Source organism: Salvelinus sp. IW2-2015, linkage group LG8, assembly GCF_002910315.2.
Source record: "Salvelinus sp. IW2-2015 linkage group LG8, ASM291031v2, whole genome shotgun sequence".
NCBI lineage: Eukaryota > Metazoa > Chordata > Actinopteri > Salmoniformes > Salmonidae > Salvelinus > Salvelinus sp. IW2-2015.
In genome coordinates, this window is record NC_036848.1 from 51,027,651 (window position 1) to 51,055,067 (window position 27,417).

The window sequence follows — 27,417 nt, forward strand, 5'->3', positions numbered from 1 at the left end:
ATTTCTGGAACGTTCAAGAGTGTGGGATTCTTTCTGCACTGCAGCCGGTAGAACGACCTAATCTTGCCTAGTTAAATAAAGGTTAAAAAAATATATATATATAAATAAAAAACGACGACCTAATCTAATTTACTTGCTGACAATATCCAGACATCCAATGATGTTAAAAATTCAAAGAAAGAGACAAGGAAAACACGTAACATCTTTATTTAAAAAGAGGTCTGAACGTGATAAAGATGCATACACGGTATGCCTCGACATAATCTTTACAGTTCATATGTTACTACAGTTATTACTGTGTAATCACATAGGTATAAGGGTGTCGTAAAGTGTAACGATTTTGAAAGTAGCTGATATGTTACACGTGCCAAACATCTAAATAAATGACAGGCTACCAGAAGGTAACATTTGCTGATCAGTATTCAAGAAGGCTTCTTTTGAGAGCTTCCTCCATCTCTGTGAAGATAAATTGGGGGGGCACAACAGGGGGGAAAAAATCAAATAATGTCAACTTAAATAAGAAATATAACTGTCACAAAAACACAAGAGACTACCATCTCAAAACCATCCAAAAAGTGTTCATGCTGTCCTCTACACCAACTATCTGAATATCCCAGTGTGCATTAAACGTCACTATGATTTGATTAGACATACTCACACTAAGGTTATTCTTCAAGCATGTAACGCTGGTTAAAAAAGAAGAGAGGTATCATCTTGTTTTTATTATGCTACATCTACATGACCAGATTGGGCAACCGCTTCAAAACTCTTCAGAACCTTTCTGGCCATTCAAATAAGGCAATATGCAACAGGGATTGGCTGATATATGATTAAATCGAATATCGTGAAGTGCAAGACGATATATTGTGATGTGCAAAGACTATACCGTATTTGAACTTTACAAATCAAAACTGTGCAGTTTTACCAGTTAGGTTCTATCAATATGTTGAAAATGAAGTCTACATGAATGAACTAAGTCTTATTTCTTTGCCACACAAAGATTATTTAATGAGAATGTGACTAATACTATAAAAAAGGCACAAAAATTGCACAGTCTGAAATTACTTAGTCCTTACCGGCGCAAAACAATTATAGGATATCGTGATATTTGGATTAGCATATCGTAGAAGAGGTCTAACCTAAAAATCTCCCAACTCTAACGTGTAAACTAAAATGTAACTACTGAAAAGGTCCTCAAAAAAACAAAGATAAGTAAAGGTGTTACACACCAATATCAAAGTCAGTTGGCTCTCTTGCTTCTTCTGCACTTAAAGCCAAGGCGCGCTTCATTTCCTCAGATTCATCTGAAACACAATGGAAATGGACAACAAAAAGAGAATCTCAGTTGAAAAAAAAACAGCACTTTAGGAAACATTTCTAAGAAACCTTCTATAGCTGTTTAATATCTATGGTAGATGTCATTCACCAAATCACTGAACAGACCAAAATACAAGAAACCTCCTATAGCTCTTTTACATTTGAGTCATTTAGCAGACGCTCTTATCCAGAGCGACATAAAGGAGCAATTAGGGTTAAGTTGCTCAAGGGTACATCAACAGATATTTCAGCTAGTCGGCTCAGGTATTCAAACCAGCGAACTTTCGGTTACTGGCTCAACGCTCTTAACCGCTAGGCTAGCTGCAGCTATGTAATGTCTACGGTCGATGTCATTCACCCAATCACTGAACAGATCAGCAAACATAATCACCTCCATGGGGTTCAGTGTCATCTCTGACCTCATCCAAGTTCACAGCGATGGCATGTTTCATATCTTCCAACTCCTCCACTATAAAATAAATTATCAATCAAATCAGTTTTCTAAGACCAGGAAGATCAGTGCAGTGGAAATGAATCACGGAACACGTTCCAAACTCAAAGCAGACTTGCCATTCACTTCCGGTTTAATCTCCACTGCAGGCAGTGTCTTAACAGCGGAGGAAGCTGCTGCCTTCTCCGTACGACTCTCACCTCCATCTCTAGAGCTGGAGCAAGGCTCCAGAAAGCAGTGCTGGGAGTGGTAGTGGTTATGGAAACTGGGCACGTCGTTATGACTCTCCTGACAGGATCCACACACCACGTCAAAGGTCTTCTCTAGCCCCAAGGCTTCGTGTTGAGAGTGGACATGAGTCTTAATCTGAGCAAAGGAGGCTACCTTGATGTCGCATGGTGCACATACAAAGCTGCATTTGTCTTCACTGGACAGCCGCTTCATGCATCGTGTGAAAGTAGCCTTCCTTTCGTCTTTGGCCTTTTCTAACGACATGCATGGACACAGACATTCACTGGTTGTTGCCAGTTGACTGGAGTTGTAGTTTTCGGCCTCAGTGGGTCTATCAACCTCAGGCACATCCATGAGGTAGTAGTCCTTACTGTGCAGGCTTCTATAGTGTTCCTGGAACTCCCCCTCAGTGTCATACTGCATGCTGTCACAGAGCCCGCAGAAGTAGCGTGTCACTATTTGGTTGCTGTGCTCGTTCACACAGTGCCTGCGTAATGTGTCCTCCTTGAAGAACTTCTGTGGGCAGTGGCCACAGGCAAACCTCTGGAAACTGTGGTTTCTCACATCTCTGCAGTGCTTGTGCACGGCTCGCTCCGAGTCAAAGATGTCCTCACACATTCTGCACAGCCACCTCTCGTTTTGTTTGGGGAGACGTGTGGGAGTTGTAGTTCTAGCCCTGGGCTCAGTGGGAGCGCTGGGTCTGCCACTGGTGGAGGGTTTGGAATAGGAGATGGGAGCAGGCTCCTCGTCTGACACCTCTCTTTCCCTGAAGTAAGTGTGTCCACTGTGGGTCTCTGACACATGCAACAGGATGTCCTCGTGACGTGGCATGTCCACCTTGCACAGCCGGCAGTGGAATAGGAAGTTTGAGAGGTGGGCGCCGCCGTGAAAGCGGCTCATGTGCAGGCGAGTGATGGACGACTCACCCATATGCTTTCCACACACACCACATTGATGGAATATCTGATTGGCAGCTAAAAGGTGCTTGCTAGCCATGGCCTCCTCTGAAAAGCGCTGGCCACATTCACAGAACCATGCCACTATCGAGACACTCGTTGAGGGCCCAGCACTGCCATTCAAAGTTCCCCCGCGTCTCTGGCGCTTGGCTGGGGATCCAACAGAATCACCCCTCTCCTTGTCCCTCTTCTGTGATGGGGCAACCGCAGCCCTCTTGGCGTGTTGGATTTCATAGAAATTGCTGTAGTGCAGAATCGCCCTTTCCATGGTGCTGTTGACTTCAGTAATGTGCCGACTCAATTCTTTGTGCCTGTCAACTTGACCTTGGGTGAGGAACAGTTTGCAACACACAGAGCACTGGCCCAGCACTTGCAGTTGTTTCATAACCTGCACCACTGTTTTCTCTGCCTCAGCCCTGGCACTGCCCTCTCTGCACTGCACACTGAGGGAGAAGAATAACATGAACAAAATGACAAATAAGATGATTTATCCATATGAAGGAAGTGAGATGTTGACTATGTATGTCTGTAATTGATTTATTTTCTAATACACAGACAAACTGTGTATGAACAATATGTACCTACACTGTAATTATACCTGCCTATGTAACAACCATGTAATTGCATGTACACTAACGCCATACAGAATTCAAAACTACACAAACACATACAGATATAAACTTACTTGAAGTGGGCCTGTGCTTCCATGTGTGAGGTAAGCCCCTTTCGGCATGTTGTACATCTCACGCTGAATATAACCGCCTTACATAAAGCAGTAAGACGATTCTTCGCATATCGTGGGATGGGAACTGGCAATGCTGTCCCTGTAGTTTCTTTTGTTCAGAAAGAGAACAAAATAGCTGGTTACATGTTTCAATAGAGCATACAAACTAATAGCAGTGTATTGGTTATGTTATCCTGTCCAAGCACTATTCATTCGCACAACCCATTTGCTCTACATGCAGATAACTAGTAATGCCACTAACAGCATAAAGAGAGTCCATATGCCGCTTATCTTTGCTCTTTCCGCCTAAATCCAATTTTCCTGAGCGGAATATTTAGTGTTGATGCAGATTCATATCCTTGTTTACATGATTGATGATACTTAGAGTGGGAGAGGCAGTTAAGGCTTACCACTCATGATGATGGACTGAGAGAAGTGGTTTTTGGCCGACATGTGATGGAGGCACTCGTCCCTTGTGTAGAACAGGAAGTAGCAGACAGGGCAGGCGAAGCAGACGATGGACTGGCAGGTCTGACTGTGGTCATGGTCTTCATTAGGTGAAGAGGACAGCTAAACAAAATAACAATTTTCCCACACAATGTGGGGATGGATTGAAATGGATTGTGTGTGCAATATCTGTGGTTGAAAACTTAAACAAGAATAAAAAAATATTAAATGAATACTTTAATAATCTTAAGAGACATAATAGTAATTGATCTTCCTCATTGGTATTTAGTGCCACCAAGTGTATATCACAGCTAAATGCTGCTCTCTACTGCTTTGGTAGAGATGGACATCCAGTTCCTCCATCCAATAACAAAAGCTGTTGCAGGAATGTGAAGTAGTGTTACATTGTTTATGTTTTCAACCTCCAATTTTAAAACAGGAAGACACTACTGTGTGAAGGTGGTCGGCCGGACGGACTACTTGCAGGTAAAAAGCTACTTTATAGTTTGAAACGGCATTCAGAAGTGTCCTTTTCCCCCTCATGGTACTTGATTCCTTTACGTTAGGAATATTGACAGGTAGAATTCTTGCATAGAGCACATTTGAATGATGTGACTGAACACAATTGAAAGTGCTGTCATCTTCTAACAGCGGTTGATTTTACAGGCACAACCAACCATTGACTGCTGATGCACCCTCCAAGCCTCTTTGGTTTCAAAATGCAGACCACAGGCAACGCAAGCAAACAGCTCAGTTGGGCTTCCTTTCAGGTAGATGGTCGGATCACATGGAGAGTGGTCAAACCTGCAAACACAAAGAAAAAAGTATTTCTCAAGGCAACTCATGGCTAAAATAAAAGTTGGTTGTTTATTATGTATAATTGTTACAGAAATATAAATCTCATATTATCTAACCTTTTCAAGTGACCTTCCAGGAGAGGCACGTTGTCGTAAACCCGACCACAGTTGATCACTGGACAGGTATGTGTAGATGAGCTAGTGGTAGGAAAGGGGACCTGTCTGCGTCTCCAGGTAGCTCCAGTATTGATGATACCAGGTTTCACACCTGAGAACAGACAATGGTAAGACTGAGATGCTGCTTTTCTAACAAATGAAGTTAAACTTTGTGTGTGCTAGTTGGGGCCGTTCATTAAACTTCTCGGAGTAAGTATGCTGATCACTTTAGATCCTAGATCAGCATTCCTACGCTGAGACATTTTATGAATATGGGTCCAGAACTCTAGTACAAAAGAGACATTACCTGGCATCTTTAACCACATGTCCACACAGCGCTTGGCATCATATGCATGTCCATTGGGACTAAATGCCAGTTCCTGCCGCCCATGAGCCTTTTGTGAGATTTGCTTCTCCTGAAATAATGTGAGCAGAGACAGGACCAATATGAATAACTGTGCAGAGACAATAGCACCCACAAAAGACAAGTGCAGAACAAGCTTCAAATGGTTAATATGATTATCATACCAGCTTGAAGTGTCCTTACCTTGAAGGCTTTACACTTCTCTGCTCTTTCCTTTTTCTCCACAGCGACTTGCTGAGCCAGTCTGTCCAAAGTGGAGGTGACCTGAGCCTTCTGTCGCTCAATCTCATCTTCAATCTTCACAATAAAAAATAAAGGTGAACATTATATACTACTTACATAACAATAACATTTTACATTTAATTTTTGTTGTACTTTTCCCCCATTTTCGTGATATCCAATTGGTTGTTACAGACTTGGCTTATCGCTGTAACTCCACTACGTACTCGGGAGAGGCGAAGGTCGAGAGCCATGCGTCCTCTGAAACACAACCCTGCCAAGCCACACTGCTTCTTGACACACTGCTCGCTTAACACGGAAGCCAGCTACATCAATGTGTCGGGGGAAACACCGTTCAGCTGGCGACCGAAGTTGGCTTGCAAGCGCCCGGCCCGCCACAAGGAGTCGCTAGAGTGCGAAGGGACAAGGAAATCCCAGCTGGCCAAACCCTGCCCTAACGGCCAGCTGTGACACAGCCTGGGATCGAACCCGGGCTGTTACTTTTTTAACTGGTCTTCCACCAACCTTTCCATATGTCATTACAGTTTGGATTTAATTTATTATCTTTCACTTGACACACTCACTGTCTCTGCCATGGGTAAACTGTCATCGTCTTCGCCCTCACTCAGTAAATCAATACACTCCAGTACAGGTCTGAGTGGAGCCTCCTGAAACAAAATAGTTAAATGGATGAGACACTGTCTGAAATAAACTGTTGACTCACTAGTTAGACACTGTCTGATTTTTGTAGAAGAATATGGAACAGTTGTTTAACAATATGGGAACTGTTGTAGATGACCTAATCTGACTCAAACATCCAAGTTTGGGTCAATTTCAATTAAACTAATGCATAGGATGAAAATGTGTAGGCCTTTACACTTGTACCCCTATAAAGGTTGAAAATGGCAGATTTGGAAACTGATAAGCGCCTAAATTGGAACATAGTTGCTGTAGAGTAACATGCTATAAATTACGTCAGAGCTAAGGCTCTGCGCTTCATATGCGACAAGAAGTTGCCCCCATCCCTCCTCCATTTTTGCTTGTCTGAGTGAGGAAAATGCTGTAAATTAAAAGGCCTCAGTGCATTTTGAAAGATGAGACTGAGGATTATAATAAATACCACTTTGATGTCATACAAGCAAGCCAAACACCTGTGACTCCAAATGTGCACTTTACATTTCCATATAAAACTCATGTCATATACAGTGTCAACGTTTATGATACTATGTTTGATGTACATTTACTAGATGACATGGCGTCATACCCTGGGTTGTTCTGAACAGAATGAGCCTGTTTGCCTATTGGAAAGAAAATTCGCCACGGAACACGGCTATCGGCAAAAAGTACAGTACATGTCAAATGCACATAAAATCAACAGTGTAATTTTTCGATTCAGTCTTGTGTCAGGTGAACTGTCGTGTCCTGTCAACCAATGTCATTTTGTAATTTGGGTGAACTATCCCTTTAACATTGAGGGTGGGAGGGGGGTTAAAAAAAAGAATTATCACCTAATAGCAGCAACAGCATCATCTATATCAGGATATAGATTGGGACCTAAACTGAACGACTTCAACTACTAATTTCTCTGCACAGGATTTTTTTTATTTTTTTTACTGAGAATACATTACATAGGATGAAGAAACAATACTCCGAGCCGCAGCTCTATACGACTTGTCAGATAAAGAACTGATACTGTACAGTGACTTCAAATAGTATTCACACCCCTTGACTTTTTCCACATTTTGTTGTTACGAAGTGGGACTAAAATGGATTTGTCATTTTTTTGTAAACGATCTAAAACACAATACTCTAATGTCAAAGTGGAACAAAAATTCCAACATTTGTTAAACATTTATGAAAAATAAAACAAATATATATTGATTAGATAAGTATCAATAAATGTTAGAATCACCTTTGGCAGTGATTACAGCTGTGTAAGTCTAAGAGCTTTGTGCACCTGGATTGTGCAACATTTGCCCATTATTATTTTCAAAATTCTTCAATCACTATCTTCCTGGTAAGCAACTCCAGTGTAGATTTGGTCTTGTGTTTTAGGTTATTGTCCTGCTGAAAAAGCAAATTCATCTCCCAGTGTCTGGTGGAAAGCAGACAACCATGTTTTCCTGTAGGATTTTGACTGTGCTTAGCTCCATTCCGTTTATTTTTTATCCTGAAAAACTCCCCAATCTATAACGATTACAAGCATACCCATAACATGATGCAGCAACCACTATGTTTGAAAATATGGAGAATATTTTCATTTTGTACAGGCTTCCTTTGTTTCACTCTGTCAATTAGGTTAGTATTGCAGAGTAATTACAAAGTTGTTGAGCCATCCTCAGTTCTCCTATAACAGCCATTAAACTCTGTAACTGTTTTAAAGTCACCATTGGCCTAGTAGTGAAATCCCTGAGCGGTTTCCTTCCTCTCCGGCAAGAGTTAGGAAGTATGCCTGTATCTTTGTAGTGACTGGGTGAATCAACACACCATCCAAAGTGCAATTAATACATTCACCATGCTCAAAGGGATATATATTTCTACCCATTTACCAATAGGTGCCCTTCTTTGCAAGGCATTGGAAAACCTCCCTGTTTTTTTGTGGTTGAATGTGTGTATGAAATTCACTGCTCAACTGAAGGACCTTACACATACAGTGCCTTCGGAAAGTATTCAGACCCCTTGACTTTGTACATATTTTGTTACGTTACAGCCTTATTCTAACATTGATTAAATTGAGGGGGAAAAACAATCTACACACAATACCCCATAATGACAAAGCAAAAACAGTTTTTTTGAACATTTGCTAATTTATTAAAAATAAAAACTGAAATATCACATTTACATAAGTTCAGACCCTTTACTCAGTACTTTGTTGAAGCACCTGTGGCAGCAATTGCAGACTCGAGTCTAAAGTATGACGCTACAAGCTTGGCACACCTGTTTTGCGGAGTTTCTCCCATTCTTCTCTGCAGATCCTCTCAAGCTCTGTCAGGTTGGAGGGGGAGAATTGCTGTAGAGTTATTTTCAGGTCTCTCCAGAGATGTCCAATCGCGTTCCAAGCCTGGGCTCTGGCTGGGCAGCTCAAGGACATTCAGAGACAGTCCCAAAGCCACTCTTGCATTATCTTGGCTGTGTGCTTAGGGTCATTGTCCTGTTGGAAGGTGAACCTTCACCCCAGTCTGAGGTCCCGAGTGCTCTGGAGCAGGATTTCATCAAGGAGCTCTCTGTACTTTGCTCCGTTCATCTTTCCCTCGATCCTGACTAGTTTTCAGTCCCTGCCGCTGAGAAACATCCCCAAAGCATGATGCTGCCACCACCATGCTTCACCGTAGGGATGGTGCCAGTTTTCCTCCAGATGTGACGCTTGGCATTCAGGCCAGAGTTCAATCTTGGTTTCATCAGACCAGAGTCTTTAGGTGCCGTTTGGCAAACTCCAAGCGGGCTGTCATATGTCTTCAACTAAGGAGTGGCTTCCGCCTGGCCACTCTACCATAAAGGCCTGATTGGTGGAGTGCTGCAGAGATGGTTGTCCTTCTGGAAGTTTCTCCCATCTCCACAGAGGAATTCTAGAGCTCTGTCAGAGTGACCATCGGATTCTTGTCCTTTCCAAACCATGTCCATTGAATTTACCACAGGTTGACTCAAATCAAGTTGTAGAAATGGATCAATGGAAACTGGATGCACCGGAGCTCAATGTCGAGTCTCATAGCAAAGGGTCTGAATACTTATGTAAATAAGGTATTTCTGTTTTTGCTTTGTCATTATAGGGTAGTGTGTGTAGATTGCTGAAGAAAAACATTTATTTCATCAATGTTAGAATAAGGCTGTAACGTAACAAAATGTGGAAAAAGGCAAAGGGTCTGAATACTTTCCGAAGGCACTATAATTGTATGTATGGGGTGCAGAGATTAGGTATTTATTTTAAAAACACATGTGAAATACTATTATTGCACAGAGTGAGTCCATGCAACTTGTTTAGCAAATGTTTACTCCTGAACTTATGTACTGTAGACATGCCATAACAAAGGGGTTGAATACTTATTGACTCAAGACATTCCAGCTTTTCATTTTTTATTAATTTGTAAAAATGTCAAAGTGGAATAATGTTTTTTGACATTATGGGGTAGTGTGTAGGCCATGACAAAAATTCTAAATTGAATCGATTTTAACATCTTAAATGTAAGTAAATGTAATCGATGTAATTCCCAAAAGTAACTTTATCATGGGAGGGCCAAAAACACCTTTCTGGTAAAAATAGTTATAAATTGCTGAGGTGTAGTGACTTTTGAGAACACAAGCTCAAGTACACAGTACAAAAATGATAAAAATATGAAATATTTTATATTATGCATTTCCTTTTTACCCAAAACTGTATGAATGTTGAAATTACATTTTGTCTAAATATAGTAGAATATATTTATAAAATGATTAACTATAAGATTTCACCTTCCTTCCAACTGTAAAATACATAATTGTATATTTAGCGTTAGAGAAAAGGTTCATATTTTCTGAAGATCTCTTGATCAAAATGTTTGCCCCAACCGCTGTGAACGTCTCTCTGTCAATGATAAACAGAAAGTGGTTTTTGTGTAAAATCTATGAATCTATCTCGGAATGTGCTACAGCGACAAAACCACTATCCTGCTGCTATAATGTAAGGATTACAGGCATATGCGTTGCTAGTGGCTGTGACATGGGTTCAGCCAGGGCTTGATGGACAGTCGGAAGAGCGAATGAAATGGAAGGAGGGACATTCCAGCTTAATGTGGTGTCAGATTTCATACAGGCAGAAGAGACATTCTCCTGTGTCCATGAGAATCAGGCCTACATCTAAATGCAAGCCATTTCGATCTACGGTGTCCACAGATTGATTTATGAGCGAAAATGTTGGTCAGAACCAGTACCAGAACCATGCAAGTCGCCTAAACAGGGGACTTTACATCTAAAAGGTTTTTAAATTCCAGCTGAAACAACAAAATGTGTAAAAAGTCAAGGGGTGTGAATACTTTCTGAAAGCACTGGGTTGGGACTGGCGTGGGGGTCTTACTCATTGTTAGAAAAAAAAAAACATTTGGTCCAAATCAGATTTTAGGTACTATATGTATTAAATATTATATGAATCCTATATATTAAAAATGGCCAATTTGCGTGCAATCAATAAACTTAATTTCTCAGAGATTATATTTCAACAAAAGAATGTTGCAGGAATGCTAGCTAATCTGATCTGTTTCTAACTACAGAAACGATTTCAGAACAATATATGATGATGGTGGGTGTCATGGCTTGCTGAAATTACATGGAACGACGCAATGACAACATAGTAGAGAAACCTTTGCACCTTTGTTTCTGCAAATGACAAATCACTTACTGACACAAACTCAACCTCATCTTCATCTTCTACTCCAGACGGGGAGGACATTGATTTTATCTGGAGTAAAAAAACGACATAATAAAACAGACAACTCATCCAAATCGAATCCCACTGATAATCAACTAAACTTTGTCAACATCATTATCCTCATCCAGCTGTCAGTATGTCTGGCAGGGTTATGATGACCAATAAGTACATTGTTACAATGATAATAGCTAAAAATCTAAAACAATGATAGCTAACTACAATTACAATGTCACAAATTGTTTGTTTTCATGCAAGCGTTCTCCAATTTGCCATCACGTGGGTTCAACACTAGCTAGCTAGCTATAACCCCTGCTAGCACTAGTATGAATAACTGCTCCAATTCAACACTTTTGCTGATTAGTTAGCTAGCTAAACTAGTTGAAACATTGTCGGGAAAGAAAACACAAGAACGAGGCAGCTTCCTTGGTCTAGCTAGCTAGTTAGCTAGCTAACGATAGTTAGCAGGTCACCATGCACAACAAGCAGTCTATACTTTGCAGACATTATAAACGTATTTATTAGGTACAACAATTTGGCCACCCAAGTAGCTTGATAACTAGATTAATGTCGATAAAGTAAATTATGAAAATAATAAGCACGAACGGACACTCACCAAGAAACGTTTTCGTGCAAAAGGGATGTTGATTTTCTGCGGGTGTTGCTGGGATTTGGAGTTCTAAGGAAAAGCGCACGGCGAAGCCACATAGTTTCGCAGTGCTGCTGTCGCATTGGGGGGAAACATAAAATTGTCGTGTCGACATTAATTAATTCATGAATTATAAAGGCAATTATTTTTCTGGGGAAAAAATCACATTTTACTTTGGAGTCAGGTGGTCTATCAGACGCATTTGCCTTTAATCCAGGAAACCGATAAAGCTTAATTTTGACATACTTGTTATGTCAAAAACGTTTCCTCGACGTTTGAGCCTAGCTTGGCATGGGCCTACTAACAATTCTCTATTAAGCAGAGTCATTTCATGACAATTAGGCCTGTGTTATTATAGTTTAGCCTTAGCCTATAAATAGCCTAGCATATTTAATACTACACTATTTTAATTTATCATATATCAGAGACCAGGTTGATGATAGAGACTGATCGTGATACTCAGGCCATATGCAGCATCTTTGCTGTGCCGAGCTCAGATGCTGATGCTCACTCCCCTTGCATGAGTTAAAAAAAAAAAGCTATACTGCTGAGTCATGGGTTGTTGCCTTACATTATTGAAATCAATAGAACTGGAGGATAGTCTGTAGTCTAGCCTATGTTTCGGGCTGCAATGAGACGTTCACTATATCCTGTCAATAATATTACCTTCGCTTTCAGTATATAGGACAGCAAGCCCAGAGCCGGTTGTCTGTGCGCAGGAGGCGCTGCCCTACATCGCGTTTTATAATGATTGCTGCAGCGTTTTTGGTCTTATTGAGACCATATAGTATTCAAGTTGTTTTGCTATTATTGCTGCTATTGCTTGGAACTATTGCAACAATTCTTTTTTTCTGTTGCTGGCATCGGAGGCTTCGTAACGGGAAACATCCCATAAAATCTGTGCTTTCAGGGCGCTCAAGGAGTCGCGGTGAGTAGAGGCGTCGTCAGCATCTTCAAGCAGTGCGGCTAATCCACCAAACCAAATGCGTGGCATGTCTGCAATATGTTCAAGCATTTTCACACGATTACCTGTTAAATAGGATATAGCCTAAAGTGTATCCTGTGCTATTTTAAGCTACTTGACACACTTGAATCGCCATTATTTTCAGCAGATAAACATAGCATTGGCTACAGTTTAGTGTAGACTCACTGCTATGTGCATGGCCTTGATGATGAAATCATCTATTACTATCAGTGTCCAAATATATTTTTTCCACTTTATTCACAGTCTTAATTTGTCTAATGGTAGTCTATGATGTCATTACGATAGCCTAAATGTAGCCATGTGCTTATGTGATGTGTTTGAAAGTATCCGAGTGAGTTAAACATCTTTTCATTTGTCCTAGAAGCTGGTCTCCGGACGCATCATTTTCGATCAGAGGTAATCATTCGTTTTTAGTTCGGTCAAGGTCAGTAAGTAGCCAATGTTTTCTTTCAAATACAAGACTGTGAAGGAAGTACAACTATATGCTGCTCTGTGTTACTTTTATTATACTTTACCGTATACTTTTGGGAGTTGTGTTGGTGCGCTATTGTTAGGACTCTGTGTTATGCGCATTGCGCATGTGTGATCAATAAATAATGTGAGTGATTCTGCACTTTATGCAGCTTGACTATTCTGGGGGGAAAATCCACATTTTAATGAAAAATGACAAAATATGCCAACATAGGCGATTACAAATTGAACATTAAAAACCACTTAATTACACAATTAACTTATTAGGTTTATAGCAATCCAAAACCAAAGTTCCATCCATTAATGACAATATTTGTCAGTGTGATCCATAATAATACATTGATCATCCAACTAGTTAAATGTCTCAAGCATATTAAACAATTTCGGCATCTTTTTCTCTCTCCTTTTTGGACATGATGTGCCATGTTTTTACAGGGTTTCAGGCACAGTCCGCGCCATGCCAGGAGGGCACGCGCTCGAGTGGCAGAGGAAAAGCCTCTTGTCGAAATTCCCCAGAGTGATCATCAGAGTGACTCGTCCACAACTGTGAGGAAACGAAAAGTGAAGAAAAGAGTCCTTCCAGATTTCTATCACTCAGTACAAGTCACCCCAACACGCAAACCCGTAGGTATATTCTTGCGTAATTATAGCCTAATGCCAGTCATTGTCATTTAGGGTATCCATTATAAATTAAATCTGCCTTGGTCAATTATCAGTAGGCCGATTTACTTTCTATTTTTCAATTAACAAATACATGCTACAGCGATGATATGGGTCCTTAAATTATTAAAGTAAGCAACATAAAATGCGCGCGTAATCCCTATTAACATCGATGCAATTATTGGATGTTTTTTACGCAACAGTTAGCCTTCAATAGTTTGACCTTCCGTACTACATCCTGGCGATGGTATTTGAAGTTGAAGCCTTGAAAGTTCAGCAATTTCTTGATATTGCTCATGTTGTCATTTTGCATGTTGATACACGCACCAAGCAAACATTTGACTAGTACAATGCCATAATAATAATGCAAGCGAATTATTGTCGATATTTTAGATTAACAATCATCTCCATTGTAGGCTACAATCCTTAAACCTCACCATATGCCAAACTCTACTGGGGTGAAGAGCAGGATGTAGACAAAATGTTGGTACATGTGTGCTTTTGGGTGTGTCTACATTTTCTTTGTTTATTCTGGATGAATCTTGCTCAGTATGGACTTTCAAGTTACAACTGAGATGCACAACTCAAGTTTCAACTGAGATGCATGACTCAAGTTACAACTGAGATGCATGACCTTAAGATGTCTAGACCTCTTTGTGTTATGATTACATTGTTTCAAATGGCCAATATTCATTACAATTACCTCTAGAATTTAAAATAGTATAGGCCTATAATAGATTAACAATGTAAATTTGAATGTTACTTGTCCCAAATGTATAATGTTTGGTTTCTGTAAACATGGACATTTACTGATGGATCCTTTTCTCTTGTACCCTCAAGTGCTCAAGAAATATCTTGATTCTTAATTTATTATGGATGGTAGCAATAGCCTACCATGTACAGTTTAAAAAATAATAATTCTAAATTGCTTTGGGACTTTTTAAATTCACAGGCAAGAAAATATGAAGCAAATATTAGGCTAACTAACATAAAATCTATGGAGAATGCAGTCTTTATTGTCTTATTTCTGACATAATGCTGGATGCTGTGGCCTTGTAGCAGGAAGTATTACCAATATTCATTGCTGTTGACTTGTAGCCTAATGGATAAAAAAGTAAATCGAGTTAGATTCTGTTTGCTGGTGGCTGTCTACCCAAACTCCTTGCTCCGGCCAAACGCTACACCACGCCCACGGACGTTCGATTCTTCTCTGCAATGTAGCGAATGATAGATAGATAGATAGATGATAGATAGATAGATAGATAGATAGATAGATAGATAGATAGATAGATAGATAGATAGATAGATAGATAGATAGATAGATAGATAGATAGATAGATNAGATAGATAGATAGATAGATAGATAGATAGATAGATAGATAGATAGATAGATAGATAGATAGATAGATAGATAGATAGATAGATAGATAGATAGAAGTGGAATGATTCAGTTTGAGTCGTAAGGCAAAGTATGGGGTGGGCGACCCTGGCAATTAAAACAAGTGTTTCTCTTATGCTTTGTTTGAGGTGGTAGGGGTTTGTTTCTTTTGTCACTTTCAAGCTATGATCACAATAAAGATAATGTAGGCCTTCAGAGTCAGACCTCTTGTCATCAGGCAGAGTATGTACTTTTGTAATTTGAGTGAACTATCCCTTTAAGACGTTCGACCTTGATGAGGTCGCTAGGTGTCGGGTTAGGGTCGATACATTACCCCCATCCGTCAGGGAAAGTATGTCTGGACGCTTCACTATACAAAGTCCCTCACGTGTACACGCCTGGCCTCAAGGGCACCATCCCACTTCTGACACAATGTAGCGAATTCAGGGGTAGCCCCGGCGTGAACCCTGGTCCATTGACTGTTAAGCCAACACCTAAACTGTTAACGGGAAATTTGAAACATGTTCTGCTTCATATTCATCATATCCAGCACCACCCCAACATCAACATATGTGAAAATTGCACGTTTCTATGTTTTGTTATAAAAAAGATAGAAGAAGATAAATGTTTCCAATGACATCATAAACCAATTAGTAGGCAATACTAGACAATGCCTACTCATAATTGGTTAAAATCAAACGATGCACAGGGATGATGCCATTGGAAACACTTATCTTCCTCTATCTTTTTTATAACAAAACACAGTCGGGGTGGTGCTGGAGATTATGAAGTTGATTTTTTAATTTTAATTTCCCTATGCCATGCCCAAGGTGTGGCTTAACAGTCGCTGTACCAAGGTTCAAATCCTGGTTGGGGCTACCCCTATTGCTTTCTTTACCCTGCAAGCAGTCTATGGACAATGTATGACAGCAGTCCATGCTTTGTTTTAGTTTAGTTGGTAGTGTTTCTGAATGCACAAATCTCATATAGCATTTAGCAAGTGTGCCACAAATCGCATTCAAGTGATGGGACTGATATTAGCATTTTTCTCGCATCATGTTCAAATCATCTATAAGTGACTTTGATAAGATTCACAATTAATTTTAGATACGTTCAGATGGTCTGGACAAGATGCGTGAAAAATGCTAACATCGGTCCTATGACTTGAATGGGATTTGTGCAACAAATGCTAAAACATTAGCATTTGGAAACATTGCCAGGGAAATTAAACCAAAGCATGGATTGCTGTCATACCTTCTCCATACACTGTTTACATAGTAAGAAAACCAATATGTTATTTTGTGATATGGGTGAACTATCCCTTTAACAGTTAAGGTGTTGGCTTCACAGTCGCTGGACCACAGTTCGAGTCCCGGTCAGGGCTACTCCCTGAATTCGCTACAGCATGATTTGACCATGGCTCAGTGGTCTAAAACTAGGAAGTGATTTTGGTTCATGAGATATTTTACTGTTGCAATTTGGAGTGTATAACAATGATTTACTATCACTCAAATATAAGGAATTCAAAAACAAAGTTCACGGATCATTATATTTAGGTCATATCATGCATTGTTTGCACCATTTCAAGCATGATTGCTTTCACCATTGAGCAAGAGCATGCTTTGTTGATACACCCATGTGGAAACAAATGTTGGTGATTGACTGTGATATACCCAGAGTTAATTGTTAAAGGCCCAATGTAGCCGTTTTTATATCAATATCAAATCATTTCTGGGTGACAATTAAGTACTTTACTGTCATACATTTTCATTAAAATGGAAAAAATTGTTTTGAGCAAAAAAACGATTTCTCATGCAAGAATTTTGATAGGACTGTCTGGGAGTGGTATGAGTGGGGAGGGGGAAGCTGAAAACGAGCTGTTATTGGCAGAGAGGTTCGGAACAGTCTTTGTTATTGGTCTATTAACCAATTTACTGCATGGTGATGTCACCATGGAAAGCTGTAACACCAATGCAAACCTGCTGATTAGAAGGTCCTGTATTTTCAACCAGCAACTATAGTGAAATAACACTGATCAAATGTTTTCTCACTTTTACAGTGTGTGTTTCATAAGCTGTTGTGCAATATGATACAAAACACAGGAAAAACAGAATGTTGACTGCACTGGGCTTTTAATGTCCTACTCTAGTTTAGACTTAAACAGCAAAGCTGTTCTATAATTGTGCAATCGAACTCAACATGTGACTGTATAACCTATTGCTATTTGAGCAGCCACACCCTGTCTCGATGTGTCATCACACGGTGTGGATAAGTATTAGTTATGTACTTGCTCAGTTACCCTATCACAGAGCCTAGACACAGAGAGACGGCCTAGACAGACAAACAGACAGACAGACAGACAGACAGACAGACAGACAGACAGACAGACAGACAGACAGACAGACAGACAGACAAGAACATCATAAATATCCCAACAGAATGCATACATTTTTATTTGGACTTCATAAAGATTATAAGGACAGTGCTCTAAAATTGCACATTCATTGTCAACTAGCAACATTTCTAATGAATGGCACACAGAGCACATGCGCATCAGGCAGCAAAACAACAACCCGACTGTGCATCACAAAGGATGCTCATGGACCAGTCTCTGGATTTCTGATTGGTTTTGGACGGTAAACATGGAGACTACGCAGTTACCACTAGACACGCATCCACCCAGGATGGCGCTGTAAGACCGCGTCATTGGCCACAGCTTGCCGATTGAATAATCAGAAATACAGCGTCTGGCTCCTCCAGTCTCCATCCGCCCTCTTCTGTATCCTGGGATGGTGACGCGTTGACATGCTACAGCTCTCGCATCGCATTCTACTCTCCCTGGCCCAATCTGTGCACACTCTCTGGGGACTTGACATCATTTCGGGCTCTCAACCCAAAGGGGAGACAAGCATAATGTAATGAGCAGATTGCATCGCTAGAAGGGTGTGGTTCTGATTAAAAATAACATAGCCGCTGTCTGAGTTTACAGCAAGTGGATAAAGGATTTCGATATAATCAACTGATACCATGTATACAGCGGTAAGTCTTATTTTTGGCCTGGCGGGGGAGCCAGATACAATTGATTTTCATTCTAGCTGCCTGCTTCTGCTTTAGCTTTTTATTGTTGAATCAGAGATCATTGCTAGGCGATCTGGTGGCTCACACTACGGTGCCTCTTTGGAGCAATGTACATTTACATTACGCACATCAGTTTAGGCAACCGTAGGAGTAGCGATGGTGAGACATTTTACATTGTGTCTTTCTGACTGTGCTCATATGTGTGTTGTCATATTTGTGTTACGATGGAGCGAGCAACACATTGATAATTTATTTCTATTGTTTCAACAGAGCTCCGGTTCTGGCAACGCTTCCCTTCACTGTTCCATGTCTTCATCGGCGGATTTCTCGGACGAAGATGATTATAGTCTTAAATCTGGGTCAGTCTCACCGGCACCGGGGGACACTTTACCCTGGAACCTACCAAGACATGAGCGACATAAGCGACAAATTCAGGGAGGATCCGTTTTGGATCCAGCAGAGAGAGCTGTGCTCAGGATTGCAGGTGAGTGCCCATATTTAATTGATTGTCAGGGCCGGCTCTAACCTTTTGGGGTCTCTAAGCGAGATTTGGTTGCCCCCCCTTACTCGCGGGCAAAACATTTTAGTGGCCCTAAAGTGGATAATAAAATACTTTTGAAGCGAATTTCCTGCAATTGTACACATTTTGCCATGGGGCAGAAAGAGACATTTATGCAATTTTATGTCAAATTTCATGCAATTCTATTAATTTTGCTATGGAGGCAGAGAGAAACAAAATCAATGTTGCAATAAAAAATTGTTAGCTGACATGGCTAATTGAGTGACTGTCAGTGACTGACATAACAAGTGAAACATTTCTGATCCACAACCAAATTTAGAACCTGCACCTTGTTAGTCTACTATTCTAACTCTCAACAGTAAATTGAGACCCTGATTTTTAGGGGGGTGGGGGGGCCCTAAGCGATCGTTTATGTGCTGCTGATAATATAACATCAAAGCCTATTGATTTTGCACATCTATCAGATATGGCACATAGCAACTCTGATGTGTAGGCTACAGGCTACAGGTTATATGTATTCTCCCTATAAATGAACTATGGGCAATTACAGTATAGACTGAGGCAGCTGCTGGACAGTCCCATATATAAGCAGTCAGCCACTGTCACTTCTGATACATGTCCAATTCAGACAAAGCCATACATGTGTGTAGGCTTCTGTAGCCTATAATTAAGCTTCTGTCTCATAAGAATAGTCTATAACACAAATTAATAAATCCATGTCAAAACCTGTAGGCGAGGTACGTTATTTGCTGTGTTGGAATGCTCACATTAATCCTCTATTCTATTGACCGTCCAATGGCTGTTGAGATTGAGTTCTTTAGGTGAAAGTGCAAGGAGCAGTCATCATTGCCTGTGCATAAGGCTGTGCATTAGACTATTAGAACCGGAATTTGAATATTTATTGTAATCCTTTAATACATGGGCTTATCAGCTGCAGGGCCTTTATGAGTGCAACTTTTATGTTGGTCTGATGATGTTTATTTGATTAACACGTTTTAATGATTTAAAAAAAACTGTGATAGGAATCATTTGATCAACATCTATGCCATAAACTGGGAATTTCACAGTACTTGAACCATGTGGCATGCTGCAAATGCAGTCTGTGAAACAAATGAGAGTAGGCCGAGTAATGATACATTCCAGGGGCGACCTTGCTAAAGGCATTGTTTTTTTGTTTGCTCAGACCATCATTTCAGTTCAGTGGCTGTGATAGGCCTATGCACTTTTCAATTCAGGAATTAATCGTTAGTCATATGATCGGAACCATAACTATAAAGGCAAGTATTTGGTTGGCAATGGTAATGGGAATATGGGCATATCTGCAGGGTGTGCCGTCTCGCCCACTTATCACCTTTTCCTGCTTGATGACATTCCTCAACAGAATATTTGGCTTTGATAAAAATGGAGCAACAGGAGTCTATCATATCATAATTAAGCCTGATGTGATTATAGACACTGGCTGGAATGCGGTTTTAACCAATCGGCATTCAGGATTAGACCCATCCATTGTATAACATATCATAATCCAGCCTGATATGATCATACGACCAACATTATGTTATTATAAGGCTACATATGCTATTGCCTATCACATGTACAACCTTCAGTGTGTTGCTTGGTATGAAATGCTATTTGATGTTTCTAAAAGGGGCCCTTATTGTTTTGTTCATGATGTGAGCAGTCCTAAAACCCATCATTTTTGTTACCTGAATCTCAGGATCCATGGATTACTTACTAGTTAAAAAATAATTAGGTTAATATAGTTTGGTTGATCTATCCCTTCAATTCACCAGTCCTGAATCTTCCTTATGGCAGGGTGTAGTCATTGTTCAGGTGGATTTGATTTGATAGGATCCCCATTAGCCGACGCCAATGGTGACAGCTCGTCTTACTTGGGTCCGATACATAACGAAGAAGACATTACTGACAAAATACATTACAATTTACATACATTTAGATGCATCTGACCCTTTCCCAATGATGTCTGATACTGTGAAATACTTGCCCTCTGATTTCGCCCCTTTTGTTAATCTTATTCATGTCTGTGACTCTTGTCCATACCAGTCTTGATCACTTCTCCTTAGAAAGCATTGGCCTATTGATTCTCTGTATTTTATGGAAATAATCTGGTTGAATAGAGCCTGGACTGTGTTGAAATGCATAATCATCAGCATCATCTGTTCATTCTGGACTGCATTTCCTCTAGAATGAAACCCTTTTAATATTAGGACCTGTGAGAACATCTCCTCTGCCTGCTGTAGCATGTGGGCTACATGCAGACTCGTGCAACAGAGATGGGAAAATGTATGCAATATTCCAGCTCAGTGTATCATATGTATAACACAAATCATTTTTTGATCAGTGAGACATAATTTTGAAGCATCTCTATTTTTTAACAAATATAATATAGGCCTTGATTTATGAATTATGACAGTTGTCATGTATGTTGGATTAAAAATAGGCCTACAGGTGTATGATCTTAATTTGATCACCCTGTTGTTGCAGGACATTTCCTGTGCAGCATAATTATTTGACTCTTCTGAGAAAGTGGTCAAATTAAGATCATATATCTGTAATAGGCAATGCCAAACAAGTAAAACAATTGGATAGAGTTTATGTTAAATGAAAATGAAAACATTGTGGACTGTCTTGAAATTACTGGAATGGTATCAGTGCTTATTAATGCTTATTAAACACAGCAGTTCATGATGACTGATTTTGTAATGAACAGTCGCATTAGCCTCCTGGTATTGCTGGAATGTTGGTACAAGGAGGGGAGCCGCGTGCATTAGTATTCTCTTGTCCAGCAGCCCTTTTCTCCCTCCCTCCCAGACTGTCACAGAACACAACCGGGATTCTCATGACACCGGAGAGGCGAGTCGCCTATTGGTTGTTTGATCGACGACGACGGGGGGGATGGGGGGGGGGGGGGTCCCTTGCATGGAACAACAGCGCGGATCACTCCTCAGTCCGGATCGTGTCCCGCAACTCGGCTACACATTCTCGTCACAGCGTCTGGTGAATGTCCAGCCTGTAGAGCTCTATGGTGGATCCCCGGTAATGGCTCACTACAACGCGACACCGGCGGGTTATATGCTCGCGGATGAAAAGGAATACCTTCAAGCTTATGAGGATGTCCTCGAAAAATACAAAGGTATGCGAATTACTTTAGCCTATACTGATTGAATATATGCGTTAATTGGTAGGCCTACAATGATTTGATATCAAATAGCCATGTATGGGGAAATTGCCCCGTGGTAGCCTACAGCCGAATGACAGCCCTAAACAAGTGTGTGAGCTTTGCAAGCAATGAGCTTTGATTGCAGCGGGTCGGACAGCGGGTCGGAGTGAATGGAAACATTAAAGTTTAAGCTATTTGCTTGTAGTCTATAGCCTTGACAGTTGACATTATAATTATGAAGGTTATGTTTACCACTTGTAAATAGCCAAACTGTCTTGGATTTGTGCGACATTGGCCTAGAATGATTTAGAATGTATGTTGTTTCTGTTGCATTGATTGGAGGGGGGGTGGGGGGGTTGCTCAATTTAAAGAAAGATTACTGTCTCAACGTTTTACTGTCACTGTTGTCACATAAAAAAAAGCAGTCTCGAAATGACTGTAGGCTATATTTTGGGAGGCCTGTTCATTATGGAGATGCTTATTTATTTGAATACAATATAATGCAGGAGATGTTATTTACTCGTCTTTAACATACTGTATCTATGAAGGATGGAATATTGTTGAGTGGATGACCCCTATTTTGTTCTAACTCTAGTCTGACCAATTGAGCAAATTGTAATTGATGTAGGCCAAAACAACGAGAGGACCATGGTCCATCAGCTAAAGATGCAGAAGGCCTATGAACTTACATCAGCCCATCAAGCATTACATTCAGGCTGAGAGGACTTGAGGCCAAGTCAAGTACTGGAACTGCAGAAGACATAATATTTTCAATATCCTGTCTACAGCAAAGCATTCTCCACTAGCTGGATGACATCATCCCCCTACCCATAATCTCTGACCAGGCCTATAGTGTGAAACTCGAATAGACTAGGTATCCTACAGTGATTGTTTTTCCACGTTATATTTTCCATCTCCCCCACATTATCTGCACCATTTGAACGATCAGTGAATGAGTAAAGGTCATCCGTGTGAATGCGTTAGTTGTGTATGTTACTGTGATTCCTTGTTAACCAGTGGTCACTAACAATGCATATTTATGTGGTTTTGCTCGCTCGCTCGCTATCTCTCTCTCTCTCTCTCTCTCTCTCTCTCTCTCTCTCTCTCTCTCTCTCTCTCTCTCTCTCTCTCTCAGCTGTTGCTATGACAGCAACAAACAGTCAGCTGTGACCTGGCTTAATGGTCCTTGACTAGAGCCTAATGGAATCATATGATGTAGCATCATTTGGAATGTGTGTCTGACTTTTGTCTCCAGGCGCTAGGTCAGACAACAATCTGTTTTATAATTGGTGCTCCCTACAACCACCTACATACTTCTACTTCAAATGTTACAAAAAACATTTTGGTTTCTAAAAATGACTTCGGTCCACACTTATTATTGTTACCATAATGTTAAGAATTGCAAGCACTCTAAACCGATATTGTATTCATATTATTTACTTACTTTGATTCTTATAAATACTCCTCTTGAGCGTATACATCGTTACAAATGTTGGTAATGTTTAATAATACTGCAATAATCATTTAGTATGTGCACTACTTATCAGTAGTTTATGAAATAAAGTTATTGTAAAGTGTTGCAAGCCCAACAGTGATTTGAGCCGAACATTTGAATACTAGTGATCAATGTCATTGTCACCTGCAGCCAGGGAGTTGTGCTGCAGCTTTAAAAGACAGGCCAATAGCCTTGCAATGCATTGCCAACTACTGTAGGAATATCCCTGTTTCAAATGATCACAAGGCATATCCGTGGACCCCTTTCCTTCAGTCAAATGACCTAGTGGCCTCATGGGTGGAATGTTATTCATATTTTTCATAATTTCATAATTAATAAACATTATTTTTTTTAAACCCGCCGAAAATCCGGTGTTTCTATGTCAAACAGTTCTGTTAAATTTCAGTTTTCTGTGATGTATATAAAGTGTAATATTGGGAGGCAAACTCAAAATGCAATACATTTCAACTATATCTGACATTGTACAGGTGTCTTCTTTTTTTAAGCCCGTCACCATGTGTGTGAGGTGTATACTTTTGTTTCAAAGTAGATTTCTTTAAGACTACCAAGAAACACTGTGTGACCATGATTTAGCCCACTGCAGTAAAACGTTTTTGATCTGAGTTATTTTTAATGTGACACATAGCTGGAAATCACCTTTTCTGAGGACTCAATACAAAGTTATAATGGGAACAAGGAGGAAGTTCAATACTGAATCATAATTAATGTTTTGGTAAAATATATTAACTAGTGATGCACTGATATGACATTTCTGGCCGATAACGATATCCGATATTTTCCTTGCCCCCCCCCAAAATGATACTGATAACCGATATTTAAAATGTTTCAGCCTTTTAAGCATTCTAGTACAGTTAAATAGTTAACACACACACATGAATGCAGCGGTCTAAGGCATTGCATCTCAGTGCAAGAGGCATCACTACAGTCCCTGGTTCGAATCCAGGCTGTATCACATCCGGCCGTGATTGGGAGTCTCATAGGGCGGCGCACAATTGTCCCAGCATCGTCTGGGTTTGGCCGGGGTAGGCCATCATTGTAAATAAGAATTTGTTCTTAACTGACTTGCCTAGTTAAATAAAGGTGAAATAAATAAATAAATAAATACTTTAGAATTGCTTTGGGGGCATACGTATTTCACTGTACAGCCTTACCAATGGATTGTGGATCAATGACATGTGGTATCAGTCTACTCAGTGACACCCAGAGAACATTAGCGTCATAGCTCTTATTCCAGGACTCTGAAACAACTGTGAATTGAGCCACATTTATTGTCAACCTATGTGTATTGAACACTATTCCCAAGAAAAAACAATACTGATTGGATGTTTTGGAGTCTGAGGAGGACGTTGGTAAAAAATAGCTTGGGTATTGAGTAGACTGATACCCCGTTTCATTGATCCCAAATCCTTAGGTAAAGCTGTACAGTGCATTATGAATGTCAATACAACACAACAGGCTGACTGGGGGGGGTTTCACAGAGTCACAGTCCCGCGATAAGAGCTACAACGCTAATATTTTTTGTAAAATCTTCACAGTTGTGTTCTGTGGGTGTCACCGAGTACACTGATACCCCATTTTATTGCTTCACATACCAACATACCAACTAGCTTCACAACACATAACCCGGTCTGGTCGAGCATCACTAGCCAGATGAAGCTAGCTGGCTGCTTATAACATTAGCTTTGGGCAACAGGGTTAAGTAGCTGGCTAGCTAATTATTTTCATGAACTGAAGTTCAATTTCAATAGGCGAACAACAAGTGGCTACCTAGCTAATACTTATTCACAAGGATTCCTAAATCATTGCTAAGAATATTGAAAATGACTGCAGTTTCTACTGGTCATTGTTTTCAGGCTGATTGTATTGGTGCTAGCTACAGTAGGTACCAAGCTAAAGCTAGCTAGCTACCCCAGAAGTTGCGGTCAAGCAAATAATGCTTAATTACCAACGCGGTATTGTAAACCCATCGTTCGTGGCCGGTGTTTGCTTGTTTGCAGACTTTTTTGTTCAGCTTTGACAGTGCTACTGATAATAGTGGTGGCGCTTGGCTTGCACGTGCAAATTCAGAACACACAATATTCTATAATAGAACTGTGTTATTTGACGTCTCAAATTTAAAGCTTATTTAACCCGTCAAATAGTGTTATTGTCAAATATTGTTATTTGACATGTATCTTTTTTGACACGCAAAGACCCAAACGGCATTCCATAGTATGTTGTGAAACTAATAGCAGTGACGCTATTACTGTGTAACTTCGGTAGGGCAACATCTGAAAAATAGCGCAGTTGGTAGTGTGTATCGGTGCTCGACTAGTTGCGAAAGCCATCACCCACGACAGAGAACGGTTGATTGTCAAGGGCAATGAATTCCATTATCTTGGCGTTAATGGATTTTGAGGTGTCTCGCTGAAATGTTCTTACTCTTTCAAATGACTGCTTGACTTGTTGACTGCTCGATCCACACAGCAGACATTGTGGGATAAGTTAGGAATGCTGAGTTGCACGTGTAGCGCAAACTTTTACATGGCGTCGTTACGTCATGTACCTACATTATATAGGTATATCAGCTTTGACATCGGTTTTGCACATCGGTGTTAAACTAGATATCGGGCCGTTACCGATGTTGGCATTTTTAGCTAATATCGTCCGATTCCGATATGTTCACCGATATATCGTGCATCCCTAACATTAACTGTTCATCAGACCATTTATCTACCAGACAGCTTGCTAATAATACTTAACGAACCCTGGGGTGTTCCTTCTGAAAAAGTACAACACCCCAAAACATGTTGTTGTAACTTGAACAATGTCATAGTCTCGTCACATTATTTTATTTTAAGGAATGACTCTAGGCTGTAGGGCAGTTCAGTGATGTTGAGAACATTCTCTATAACTGTCTTCATACAGCCTTTGTCTGTTGTTCATCTATAAAGCACAAAGAGCCTCAAGTCTCCCTAAAGCTTATCTCCGTGTGACCTTTTGTTTATCAATGAAACACCTATTTAGCTACATCTTATACAATAATAGTTACCAAACAAAACAAACGGTGAGTAAGCAAAACAAACTAGCAACATATCCTTGGTCATAGGAACATGAGGAAAATAAACTTTGCTCCAGCATTATCTGTCAAGTAGTTTTTACCCCAGAAGAGAAGTTCTATCCATAATTAGGATGTTTTAAACCAGGGATGGGCAACTTTGATGGGGGTGGGGGCCACAAAAAAATCTGAACTCATCATGAGGGGCCGCAGTGGCTTATGGGTCTGCGTAACCACATCCATACCCACACATGTTGTCAGAGCTGGCCTTTTGGGGGCCCTAAGGGACATTTTGTCGGGGGCCACCCCCACTTTGCGAGCAAAACATTTTAGCGGTCCCCCTTCTTGACAGTGGAGAGAAAAAGGTTTTAGAGTTCATTTCCTGCGATTCTACACATTTGGCCAAGGGGTGTCACTGTTTTAAAGCAAGTTTGCTGCAATTCTATACATTTTGCCGGGGGCAGAGAGAAGATCTAGCTATTTTTATAACTCATTTCATGCAATTCCACAAATTTCGCCATGGGGCAGAGAGAAAAATGTGCCGTTTTACAGCAAATTTCCTTCCGTTTTTTTATATGATATCTGAGTAAGAGTAACTAATAAAATCAATAGGGGCCCCCGGTCTGTAATTCGACCATGATTACTACAAGTTCTGAAAGCTGGCTAGACATGGGCTAATTGAGTGACTGTCAGTGACTGGCATAACAAGAGAAAAACTGCTGATGCACTGGTCCGCGGGCCTACAAAGGGGGGGGGGGGTACGGCCGCATGTGGCCCACGGGCCGACAGTTGCCCATCCCTGGTTTAAACAAAAGTGTGGCTTATATGCGTCCTCGTCCAGAATAACAGTAAAATTATACAATGGAACAATCAACAGCCCATTTG

At 40.4% G+C, this 27,417-nt stretch overlaps 2 protein-coding genes across 4 annotated transcripts in view; one reads left to right on the forward strand and one right to left on the reverse strand.

The window, feature by feature from the left end:
* Window positions 1–191: 191 nt before the first annotated feature.
* Window positions 192–11,767, reverse strand: znf451 (zinc finger protein 451). Of its 3 annotated transcripts, XM_023993633.1 has the most exons (14): window positions 11,674–11,767; window positions 11,031–11,090; window positions 6,247–6,330; window positions 5,627–5,740; window positions 5,387–5,495; window positions 5,041–5,191; window positions 4,804–4,930; window positions 4,090–4,249; window positions 3,641–3,788; window positions 1,888–3,398; window positions 1,709–1,786; window positions 1,230–1,304; window positions 659–686; window positions 192–456 (listed from the first exon to the last, which is right to left on the reverse strand). In XM_023993633.1, exons 2-13 carry the CDS (start codon window positions 11,079–11,081, stop codon window positions 673–675), a joined length of 2,622 nt encoding a protein of 873 aa, XP_023849401.1. In that variant the 5' UTR covers window positions 11,082–11,090; window positions 11,674–11,767; the 3' UTR covers window positions 192–456; window positions 659–672. The 3 variants fall into 3 exon arrangements, with proteins under 3 accessions (XP_023849401.1, XP_023849400.1, XP_023849399.1); XM_023993632.1 differs by lacking the exon at window positions 659–686 and having other exon boundaries at window positions 3,641–3,779; XM_023993631.1 differs by lacking the exon at window positions 659–686.
* Window positions 11,768–18,017: 6,250 nt separating this feature from the next.
* The window catches only part of dst (dystonin), a 183,203-nt gene continuing 173,803 nt past the window's right edge, over window positions 18,018–27,417 (forward strand). Inside the window, exons 1-2 of the mRNA XM_023993813.2 lie at window positions 18,018–18,239; window positions 18,549–18,762. Of these exons, the coding sequence (XP_023849581.1) occupies window positions 18,228–18,239; window positions 18,549–18,762 (226 nt within the window). The 5' untranslated portion in view covers window positions 18,018–18,227. The remainder of the gene's footprint in view (window positions 18,240–18,548; window positions 18,763–27,417) is intronic.

Coding starts and splice junctions, on each gene's coding strand:
- znf451 (XM_023993631.1), bottom strand. CDS start 11,081: ATGTCCTCCCCGTCTGGAGTAGAAGATGAAGATGAGGTTGAGTTTGTG. Junction 5,496..5,626: donor AGAAGTGTAAAGCCTTCAAG/GTAAGGACACTT, acceptor ACATTATTTCAG/GAGAAGCAAATCTCACAAAA. Junction 3,789..4,089: donor TCAGTCCATCATCATGAGTG/GTAAGCCTTAAC, acceptor TCTGAACAAAAG/AAACTACAGGGACAGCATTG.